The sequence below is a fragment of the Saccopteryx leptura genome, chromosome 2, assembly GCF_036850995.1.
Source record: "Saccopteryx leptura isolate mSacLep1 chromosome 2, mSacLep1_pri_phased_curated, whole genome shotgun sequence".
NCBI lineage: Eukaryota > Metazoa > Chordata > Mammalia > Chiroptera > Emballonuridae > Saccopteryx > Saccopteryx leptura.
In genome coordinates this window covers 350914182-350925471 of record NC_089504.1, presented here as the reverse complement: position 1 = coordinate 350925471, position 11290 = coordinate 350914182, and the positions used below count along the sequence as shown (strand labels likewise).

The window sequence follows — 11290 nt, the reverse complement described above, 5'->3', positions numbered from 1 at the left end:
CCGGTGGCTTGCACAGAGGGCCCGGCTGCCCAGATAAACTCTGGTCCCAATGACCAGGCGTGGCTGTGTGTGACCATGCCCAGGGGCTGGTCATGGTCTTCAGCAGAACTTGAAGTGACTCAGTCCAGTCTCCCAGCTCCTTCATGCCCCACTCCTCCCCACTGCTGGCATCCCTATCAGCGATGGCCTCATTCGGGTCTTGTGTCCAGCAACTTCCGGCTATCTGTACTGCTTCACTCTGCGGCAATGAGGGTGCCCAGGCTCAGCGGACCCCTGAAGGTCTGGGGTGGGAGAGAGCTCCATCCCTTTCTCCCTGCCCGTCAGCACCGTCACCCTACACCTGCCCTTCCCAAAGTACGCTTCCTAGTCCCCTCCCCATGGTGGAAGCTAGAGAATGAGACTGGTATCTTGCAGCACTGAGGGGACAGGCGGAGGCTCCAGGAAGGCACAGGCTTTCCCTGCAGCAGGGAGGACTCCGATTTGGAGAAGGACTTCCAACTCAGCAGACGGGTTGAATGAAAGAGAACCTTTCCCTGGCCTGGCTTGTGTATATGTGGGGCGATGGGCAGTACGACGGCCTGCAGGAAGGCTTTGGCTCCATCCCGGTGAGGCTGAAGGCTGGGTGGAGATCCTAAAAGCAGTGTCCTTGGTCCTGATAACAGTAGCTCCCACAGTGTACTGGAGCGTTTGCAAATGTTGCCATTTCATGAAAAATAAAAGTTCGTATAGAAGACTTTTATACAAACTTTCCCCAATTCTGCCCTTTCCCCAGCTTAAACGGGAGGAGACAATGGGAAGGGGAGGGCGGGCTCCTTGCTTAACCCCACCCGAGGGCAAGAATTGGCCTTCCCTCTCCTGGGCAAGTCCACACCCCACCCCACCCCTAGAGGTCGGTACTGATCCCCTGACCTCAGTTTGACCCAGACCACAGTGACCATGGTCAAGAGCAGGGCCATCCTGGTGAGCTCTGGAGGAGATGGAAGAATTTGAGAAGGCAGAGGGGTCAGCTGGAGGGTCCCAGAAGAGGCCCTGGACTGCTGCTGGGTTCCAGGCTGGAACACAAGGCCCCTTCCTCTCTCATAAGCATGGCCGAGGCCCTGAGCTTACCACGGGATGCTGTTAAGTTTATTTCAAGGTGAGAGGATGCCCATGGGGGGGGGGGTAATGAGGATAGCCAGGTCACCTGGTGACAGGGTACTCAGGGATGGCCGCAAGCTCTGCAGGGCCCTGCAGGGCCCAGTCTCTGGTGGGTTGGAGTGCCCCACCTCCTGCTCCAGCCCCAGCTCAGGGCGGCCAGGCGGTCACTGATGCAGCCGCTTTCGCAGTTCGCTGGGCTCAGTGATGGGCATGGAGCAGGCTTGATTCTCACACACATAGGCGGTGGCCCGGTCTTCTAGCTTCCTCAGGGTATTCAAAAAGGGCAGCTGACGGGACAGGAAGCTCGAGGGGTCCCCATTGGCCAGAATCAGCACCTGGGATAGCGGCAGAGGAGACAGGATCACCTGCGGCTGTTGGGACACTGGCAGGGCCCCCTGAGGGTTTCCTCTCCCCAGGCCTTCGGAGGAAAAGGAGATATTGGGGAGCTGAGGGAAGGAGGGGGGAGCCAAGTTCACAGCCACCAACCTTGTTAGGGATGTAGATGGAATGGACACACTGCACCAGAGCCTTGGTGTCCTTGGCCTGGGGGTCTCCACAGATGACAATCTGGTTGTATCAGAAAGGTAACTCAAGGACCCACCAACCATAGAGGTCCCAGCCCCCCCTTCATCGGGGCACCACCCTTCAGTGTCAGGTGCAGGGAGGCTGGACCCAGACCTACCAGGGCTTCCCCATCGTCCCTCCACCCCCGTAGATCCCAGGAAGGAATGGAACTCAGCTCAGCATCCCCCAGATTCACTGCTCAGCAAGTGGGAACACACACACACATGCATACACACGCATGCACACGCATGCACATGCAAACACACAAGGTGGCGGTGTCATACACAGTGACAGAGACACAAACATAGGAGACACACACACAGGCAGAGATACCTGCACACACATACACACACAGATTCGATACACTGAAAGACATACAAACACACAGAGACCCAGATAGGGAGACACAGAGTCATCACATATACCCACAGAGACACAGATACCACACACACAAACAAAACACACACATACATACACAAAGGCAGAGAAATACAGGCAAACACAAATATAAGCAGGCAAACCTTAACACGGGCTATAGACATGCAGACCGGCAAACATACCCTGGATAAAACTCACACCAGCGCACACTCAGAAAGGCAGACACAATTACACACCTCCAGACATGCACATACAGCAATAACATACATAGAGACATACATGCAGATAAGCGTAGACCTGCACACACACCAGTAGATCCAACTACACAGTACATAGACATGCGGAGAAACACTTCACCAACCACAGGGACCCCTGCCTCCTGCCCCTGCTCTAAGAGCCCGAGCCACACTTGCCTGTGCCACGGGCCTATCTCAGACGCACGCTCACACACACTCCTCTACCTGCACGGAGCAGCCCTTACAGACATTCCCGCACAGACACCTGCACACACACACTCCTGGATGGCCACACACTCACGGACATGAGATCTGGTGGACAGCCCCAAGAGTCCCCCCCCCATGTCCCCATCCCCCACTGGGGCCCTAGCTTCCCTCTCACTCAGGATCCCAGCCCAAGTGCCCTCAGGCCCCAACCTGCTTGAGGGTCTGCTGGTGGGCCGAGAGGGCCCGGACCATCTCGGGCAACGCAACGGGGACACGGCGCATGCGCTCAGAGAAGGCAGTCAGCAGGCACACACACTTGTCGATCCAGTCCTTGTGGCCCGTGAAGCCGTGCAGCCGGAGCAGGTTGTGGGCTGACACCGAGTTGGCGCTGGGCTCTGCGCCGTCCTGGTCTGCAGGGCACAGGGGGGCAGAGCCGTAAGAGAGGATCCCTGGGTCCCCAGACCCTGCCCAGGACTGTGGCCGGGGGGCTCGGGAGATGGGATGGAGAAGGCCCCTGCCCACCCACCCTGGTCCAGGTCTGAGTGGAGTGCCAGCACCAGCAGCAATTAGTCCTTTGCTCTCCCACGGGCATAGTCACCTCCTGTGCCACTGAATGAACTGTTGGTTCCCTGGCTCCCTCATCTCACTTCCATCCAACCACCCAGCTGCTCCGGCCGGAGCGGCATCCTCCTTGCCCCTCTCTTTCCCTCACCTTCCACTTCTAAGTCCTCCACATGAGCACCGGGTCTGCAGCCAGAATAGACTCTCACATCCTCTGCTCCTCCCATCTCACACGTCTCCTTGTCCGAGCCTGTGCTGGTGCTTGCCTTGGCTGAACGCTTTAACAAGCAGCCTCCTACCTGGTCTCCCTGTTTCCCCCGCCCCCATCCCTTCTCCACCGTCAGAATGACATTCTTAGATCTCACCAGAGCAGGTCAGAGTCCGCTTAAAAACGTTTCAGAGCCTGCCGCTCCTTGCAGTGCCTAGAAGGCCCTGCAGGGAGCTGCCCCTCTCCTCACCTGGGCACCACCCCCCACAAGCTGGCCTCTGCCTCCATCCTCCATGGCGCACACTGCCCTTTTCAGGCCCCTGTGGGATGTCCCTGTCTGAAATCCCTCCCCAGCTCCTCCATGACAAGAGGGCCCCACTCTGGCCTCTGACCCTTGTCACTAATTTAATCTGACTTCCCTCCAGCTGAGTTCAGCCCCACTGATGTTCTTTCTCAGTGCCTTTCATTCATTCAATGACTGTTTATTGAGTACCTACTATGTGCCAGCCTGGGGATATAGCAGGGGCAAAGTCCTGCTCTCAAGATACTTATGTTTGGGGGGAACACCATTAACGGACCAGACACATCGGGTGATGGTAAGCACGACTGAGAAAAGTTTGGGGACAGGGGACAGAATGGAGTCCTCCTCCTTCTTCATGGCACTCACAGTTTTAACCATGCCTTTGTTGCGTGCATTTCTGCATCAGTCTACTATTTAGTAGTTGTCTCCCCTACTACACTGTAACCCTTCATGAGGGGAGGGACCAATTCAGCCTTATTCAGCTTATGATTCCAGGCATGATGGTGACTGTGCTAAGTGGCGTGTTCACTGACTAGTTCAATCAATCTTTACGGCAACCCTGTAAGGTAGTACCAATGTTAGCTCCATTTTGCATAGTAAGAAACCGAGGCTCTGAAATATAAGACCAGCTCAAAGCCACTCAGTTAATAAGCGGTGGAGAGGCGAACCCAGGAGGCCTTGGCCCCTGCCCACGGTGGCTCTTCACCATCAACACTGAGCTTACAGCTCCCACAGGGAAAACCCAGCCCCGGTGGAGTCCGGGACACAAGGCCAGCACTGACCGTCCTTCAGACGCAGGGGCAGGCCGGCCCCTAGCTCAGCCTCGCTGCAGAAGTAGCCGCCACCACGGGAGTCCCAGAAGAGCCTGTCTTGTGTGTCCTGCAGCCTCAGAGCCCACTCGAGCCACGCACTCTCCAGCGAGGCCTCGTACAGGTCCAGCAGGCCCCGCACCACGAAGGCGTAGTCCTCTAGGAAGCCCCAGCAGGGGGGGTTGCTGAGGGGACAGACATCGGGGGAGGAGCAGAGAGGCTTCCATCGAGGAGGCCCTTTGCGTGCACACTTTCACTTAACCCTAGACGTCTACCTCTGCAGGAGGTACTGTTAGCCCGTTACCTGGACGGTCAGGAGCCCAGGGAGGTCAAGAGCTCACAGTGGGCAGGTGGCAGAGCCAGAGGGGAGGAGAGGGGGCAGAGATGGGCCTGGGGCGCCCAGGGAGACAAGCCTTCCCCGCTGCCCTGCTGCCCAGCCCCCGCACCTGTGCTCCACGGTCCCCCCCGAGCCTGCGTAGCAGGTCCGCATCAGGCGGCTGCTGGCCACGTCGAACATGTGCCGCTTCAGGAACTTGGCACCGTTGGTGGCATAGTTGATCAGCCTCTCTGCACCCAAGACAGCCCCGGTCACGGCATAGCCAGACACCATCAGTCCTAGAGGGAAGAGACACACACCAGTGGTCGTGAGACGCTGGTTGGTGCCCTCCAGTTTGTCCCCTCCCCTAGACCCCTCCAAGGCCTGATGCCTCTCCGGAACAATATGGTGAGCGGGTAGGACTTGGGCTCCGGCACCAGGTATAGCTCGGCCCCTAACCCCTGTTCATGACCTTGGCAGCTCCTTAACTCTCTGAGCCTCAGAGATAATAAACCTGATAAGGGAAAAAATAATATACAGCAGGTGCCTGACACAGAGAAGCCTTGTGAAGGGTAATTCTATAAACGGATTGGGCTTCAGACTCGGCGCCCCCACCGTTCCAGGCGGCCAGCATCTTGCTGTCCAGGTGCGGCTTCGGCCGATGCTTCCGGGCCTGGAAGAGCTTCTCCAGCCCTGTACTGAGCAAGGTCCGGACAGCCTCCACCTCCAGGCCAAAGCGGGCGGCGGTCAGCTCCAGAGAATACCGGACGGTCAGTACGTTCTGGCCCTGCAGCTCCCCCTTGGGGTCCTGAAGAAAACATCCCTTGTCCAAGAGAGTCCACTGGCCTGTCTGCCTGTCCAGCTTCAGGGCCCTCCCACGTCCCCAGGAGTCCTCACCTGGCTGGGGCTGATGTTGCCAGCCTCCGTGAGCCCATAGTGCTTTATGAGGAGCTGGCCAGAGGTCAGAGGCTCGGTAGCCTCCAGCACGGGCTCTGGGAGCAGTTGCTGGACCTCTTTGATCGTCCATACATAGAAGGCACCCTCTTTGGGCCGCATGCCCGGCTCTGGGGGCGAGTCTGCGTCCTCTGCACTGCAGAAGCCTCCAGACTGTGGGGAGGGGAGAGTTGGCTGGGCCCAGCCTCCCATGCAGTGGAGGCCCCGAGCCCTCCCGCATCTAGGCCCGCCTGCCTCAGTGGACACACACCCGATGGACCAGGTTCCGAGCTACATACTGCAGGATGCCTTTGGCAACGTCAGAATAGAACTCATCACCAGAGATCTGAGGGGGAGGAAGGAGGCTGTCAGCAGGGGCCCCTGGGGCCCCACCTAAGTACAGGTGGGCAGTCAACATCCTCCCAAGAGGGTAAGGAGGAAACCTGGGTACTGGGCTTATGGGACAAGATTAGGGGTGAGCCACAAGTTACCAGGAAGACCATGGGAGGGACAGCCAGGGGTAGGTAGACAGGCGGGGGTTCAGGGTCACCTGGAAGGCCTGTGAATAGGCCACCGCAAGCTGCCCCTGGTCATAGAGCATCTTCTCAAAGTGGGGGACGTGCCACTGGCGGTCCGTGGAGTAGCGGTGGAAGCCCTGTACCAGGTGGGACATGGGTCTGGAGGCCGATCCCAGCCTCTGCGCCCAGTCCACTCCCTCCGGCTGTCCCCTCCCGGGAGTGCCTAGCCCCCTCACCTGCCCTACGTGGTCTCGGATGCCCCCGTTGGCCATCATTTTCAGGGTGTGCAAGGCCATCTGCTGGGCCCGAGAGCCATCCTGGGTGAGTCGATGGCTGAGCCAATAGGAGAAGAGGAAGTTCAGGATCACTGTGGGCACAAAGACCATATGGGTAAGAGAATGGGGGGGGGCGGGGAATGCAGATCTGGGTGGTCAGCAGGCCACTGACCAAGCTGAGGTCAGGAGTTCACACAACATGCTGTCTGTCTGATAGGCTTGGGCTGGGGGGATCAATGGTCAACCCAGAGCACAGAAGATCTATATCCAGGTCAGTGTCAGGGTCCCTGCTAAGCTCCTCAGTGAGGTCTTGATTGGACAGCTACTGACAGGATGGGGGTAAGGAGAGTAGGAGATTAATGACCAAGACATCGACCAGGACAGGCATCAGAAGGCCAGGCTGGGAGGGGTGCACACGGGGGGGGGGGGGCAATGACCTGGTGTGGGAAACTTGGGGGCCTCCGCAAAGCCACCATACTCCTCATCATAGCCCTCATCCAGCTGTTGGAAGCAGCGGCTGTTCATGGTGGCAGCAGAGGGTGGCAGCTGGCGGTCCCCCGTGCTGATCTCCGAGCGGGCCAGCAAGGCTGTGGTGACTCGCTGGCTGTTTTCTAACAGTGCATTCTTGTTCTGCTTCCACTGCGAGGCACGAGCAGACGTGGAGGTCAGCATGAGGCGGGGGCCCCTTCTTACCTCACCCTAGACTACCCACCCACCCCCACAACACACACACCCACCTGATCCCGTATCCTCAGCAACACTGTGCGGAAGCCAACACGGGTCAAGCCATCCTCAGGGGGGAAGTAGGTGCCTCCCACAAAGGGCTGGAGGTTGGGAGTCAACCACACACTCATGGGCCAGCCCCCACCACTGCTGGTGGCCTGGCGGAGAGAGGGCGAGGGTGAGGGGAACGGCCCCCAGTGCATGGGCAGTCCCCTCATGGCAAGGTCACTGACCTGCACGAAGGTCATATACACCTTGTCCACATCTGGCCGCTCCTCTCGGTCCACCTTGACACTGACAAAGTCCTCATTGAGCAGGCGGCCAATCTCCTCATTCTGGAAGGACTCCTCTTCCATCATGTGGCACCAGTGGCAGGTGGAGTACCCCACTGGAATGGGGTCATGGGGCCATCATGGGGACCAGGGACAGGTTGGAGGGTGCCAGCCAAGGGGACCTAGCTGTCCTGAAGAGGCCCTGACCTCTGGTTTCCCAAGAGGCCCCCAGATCCCAGAAGACCCTTCCCCTGTCCACCACCACCCTGCTCCCCCAATCCCAGGGGAGGCAATCGCAATACCTGAAAGGAAAATTGGCTTGTTTTCTTTCCTGGCCTTGTCAAAGGCTTCCTGTCCCCAGGGGTACCTAGGCCCGGCAGGGTGAGGTGTCACTCACTAGCCCAGGTGTCGGAGGGGTTGAGAGCCCAGCTCCCCCTAGAAAGGCATCAGGAAAGGTACTCACCAGTCCACAGGGTTGTAGGCATGTTGTAGGAGGTATGGTGACTTCTCATTGATAAGACGGTTGGGGACCTTCTGGGGTGTGGCTAGGGCATAGTTAGGGCGGCTTCCCTTCGATCCAGCAGGCATGGGCACTGAACTACTGACCGTCACACTTCGGTCCTTGTCCCGGGAGGAGCTACCCCTGGCATGAGCAAGTTGGGTTAGGCCAGGGGTCTCCTCCCATCTCCCTAGAGACCCACTCCACCCCTCCCTGCCACCTGGCACCCCTCCCGGGACCCGTTGCTCTCAGCCCAACCCACCTTTCTGAACCACGGGGGAGACTGTGGCCTTTGTGCTCCCCCTTGTGTTTGGGGGGAGGTGAAGAAAGGTGGCTCATTGGGGGCTCCTTGCCAGGTTAGTCTCCCCCAACCTCTCGGACCGGGACTTGGCAGTGAGAAGGAGGAGGACTGTGAGGTCAGTGTGGGTCACAATGGGCGGAATGGTGGTTCAGGCTCCATTCTTCCCTCCTAACGGGGCCCCCTCCCCAGGGGGGTGGTGCTGGAGGTGGCTCCCAGCATGCCTGGGTGTGTGATCTGGGCAGAGAGGCTGCCCGTTGCTGGTGGCTGGACAGGGCAAGAGTCTGGGACTAGAACAGGTTAGGGGCAACGCGAGCTCAATCAACGGGGAGGACTCCCTCACTCAACAGCGACTGACTGGGCACTTCTGTGGAGCCAGGTCCAGTCCCAGACCCCTAAGGCCCCAGGGAACTCAGAAACTGACCCCATCTCAAGGATCGGTCTGGAAGGGTGGTGCTGTAGGGCAGCCTAAATAATGACAGGTCCCTGCAGCAATAAGGAGGACAGCGACGGGCCAGTTCAGGGTGCTGTCAGACAAGGACCCTTGGCCCAGCATTGGGGTCCAAGGAAGGTTTCCTGAAGGTGGTGTCAGAACAGTGTATCAAGTGAACTAGCCCTGAAGCCAGAGTGGGGGAAGGAAAAGAAGGGCAGGAGAGCTTTATTGCCAGCAGGTCGCGGAAGCCGACTTGTGGAGGGTGGGGGAAGGAGTCAGGCATGAGGAACTAGCCGAGCAGGAACTGAGGACCAGCGATGCCCGGCCCTGGGGCCCAGCAGGCGCAGGGCATGCGGTAGCGGCCCACTCGCTCGCCTGTACCTGCGACTTGAAGCAAGGCCGGGCCTGGCGCGGGGCAGCAGGAAGCTGCGGTACAGCCAAGTCCGCATGCCCAGCATGGCTGCTCCAGGTCCATGCGCCGCCGCCGGGGCGCCGCGGACAGAAAGGAAGGGTGGGAGGCCAAGAGGGGCGGACCCGGGCACCGGCCCAACCGCCGGTGGGTGGTCTCCGAGCGCCACCCAGTGTCCGTGCGCGGGATTGCAGGTCGAACACCGGCTTGAGAGGCCCCTCCTAGGTTTGTGCACAAAATTGGGCAGCTTTGCCTCTGTGCTGCCTCTCCCTATCAAGGTGCAACTCAAATCCCACCCACTCCAGGAAGCCTTCCCTGACGAACAATAATGTGTCAACTTTATGTCCTATCATATACTTTACACACTTTTGCCACATTCTGCCAATATTTATTAAGTGTCCCCTGCCTGCCAGACACTCTGCTAGGTGATAGTGGGAGACCAGGCTCCTGCCCTTGTGTTGCTCACAGTCTGAAGAGGGAGGGAGGTAGAAGCTAATCCAACAGTCAAACAAATGAATGTACAACCACCCACCCACTGTGAAAAGTGCTACGACTCAGTATAACAAGGAACCTTGTCCAGTAGGAGAGGCAAGGGGGGAAGACTTCCCTGAGGAATCACATTTGTTTAGCAACCATCAAAGAACAAGAGGTTGGGATCTGGAGAGGGCATGTGGAAAGTACTAGAGGAACAGGAGGAGGAGATATGCAAAGGCCCTGGGGCAGAGCAGTCAGTCAGGGCTGAGGAACTGCAGAAGGCCAGCCTGGTGGCAAGACAGAGAAAAGGGAAGAGAGGCAGTGGATGAGGTTGAGGTTGAGGGGAGGTCAGGGGCTGAGTCTTGAAGGGATTTGTGAATTGTGGGAAGGAGTTTTGGTTATTGATGAGAACAGAAGAAAGCCGTTGAAGGCTTCCCAGTGGAGAATGGACTGGAAGGGGGCAAGCGGGGCAGCAGGAGTGGTTAGGAGGCCATAACAGGACCAGGGGAGGTGGCGAAGTCTGCACCAGATGGAGGTGGAGATAGAAAGAGATGCCTGTATAGGAGGAGAGATTGTCAGGGTTGGTGGTGAAGGAGAAGAAGGTGTCAGGAGTGATTTTCAGAGCGGGGCTTGTGCTGGGTGGTGGGTCCATTGCTGAGGAGGGGGTGAAGGGAGAGGCTTGGGTGGTGGTTTGTGAGGTCAGTTTTGGACATATTGACTTGAGGTGCTCTTGAGACGTACATGTAGACACAACAAGGCTCTGGAATGCAGAGGAGAGGTTGGTGGGTGAGAGGAATCGAGGTGTTCGGTGTGGGGACAGTGCGGGCACGGGACAGATTGTCCAGGTAGAGCGCAGCGAGAGGAGAGAAGCGGTTTAGGTGGGGCTTGTGGGACTCAGGGGTGTATCCATGAAAGGCAAGATGGGAAATGGCCAGAGTATCAAGGGAAAACCAGGAGAGGGTGCCGTCCCAGAGGCAGTGGGACAGAGAGCTACAAGGAGGGAGGGTCCACATGGTCAGACTCCAGAGAAGTCAGCTGGGATGGGACAGAAAAAGGTCCAGTGGCTTTAGCAACATGGAGATCATGGTGGGCTTAGCAGACGGTGCCCCTGTGAGGTGGGGCTGACAGCAGAGGCTGACGGAGTGGGTTGAGGAGGGAGGGGAAAGGAAGGAGACATAGGATGGACACGTGAAGCAAGGGGAAAGACACTTTCCAAATAGATGAGGCTAATTATGACAAATACCAAGGGGGAGGATTTGGTGTAGGGAAGGCGATTGACGATATAGAGAAGAGAAATCTCTCAAAAGCTAGAACGACAAGAGTTGACAAGCCGGAGGGTCAGCTGGGTGCTCCCTGGGAGGAATGAGGTTAAGATCAGAGAACAGGTAGCCTGCTTTGAATGTGGAGGAATTTGGGGTGGTGACAACTCCCGTGTGTGAGCATGGGTAAGAGTTGCTGAGACATCATGAGGCGGTAAGGTCATCCAGTTGGACAATAAAGTCACATGGGATGGAGCAAGGCCTGGGTGAGTAGAAAACTGTGAGCCAAGACTGAAGCATGGCAAGAATGAGGTAGAACAAAGCCCCAGGCAGGGAGGAGGCAGGGACGGTCTGCTGGCTCTAGCCTTCAGGAGGGAGGGGTCTTACAGGAGGAAGACCTACTGGAAGCAGCTATGGGGAGCAAGGGTGCCAACATCTTCTTTGTGGAATCAAAAGAACACCCCTTGGGGGAGAGGGTCA

General features: G+C 58.0%; 1 protein-coding gene across 2 annotated transcripts; it reads right to left on the bottom strand.

The window, feature by feature from the left end:
* Window positions 1–1103: 1103 nt before the first annotated feature.
* SPATA20 (spermatogenesis associated 20) lies at window positions 1104–9157 on the bottom strand. Of its 2 annotated transcripts, XM_066364558.1 has the most exons (16): window positions 9050–9157; window positions 7902–8081; window positions 7741–7805; window positions 7400–7554; window positions 7181–7324; window positions 6881–7082; window positions 6405–6535; window positions 6201–6305; window positions 5922–5996; window positions 5615–5824; window positions 5333–5525; window positions 4848–5016; window positions 4375–4586; window positions 2733–2932; window positions 1624–1704; window positions 1104–1472 (listed from the first exon to the last, which is right to left on the bottom strand). In XM_066364558.1, the coding sequence occupies exons 1-16, from the start codon at window positions 9124–9126 to the stop codon at window positions 1302–1304; spliced, it is 2370 nt and encodes a 789-aa protein (XP_066220655.1). In that variant the 5' UTR covers window positions 9127–9157; the 3' UTR covers window positions 1104–1301. The 2 variants fall into 2 exon arrangements, with proteins under 2 accessions (XP_066220655.1, XP_066220656.1); XM_066364559.1 differs by lacking the exon at window positions 5922–5996.
* Window positions 9158–11290: the final 2133 nt, after the last annotated feature.

Excerpts from the sequence above, each read along its gene's own strand:
- SPATA20 (XM_066364558.1), bottom strand. The coding sequence starts at position 9,126 with ATGCTGGGCATGCGGACTTGGCTGTACCGCAGCTTCCTGCTGCCCCGC. Across the intron at positions 6,536-6,880 it reads CCCCAAGTTTCCCACACCAG|TGATCCTGAACTTCCTCTTC; the intron begins GTCATTGCCCCC and ends TTGTGCCCACAG. Across the intron at positions 6,306-6,404 it reads TCCGAGACCACGTAGGGCAG|GGCTTCCACCGCTACTCCAC; the intron begins GTGAGGGGGCTA and ends CACCTGGTACAG.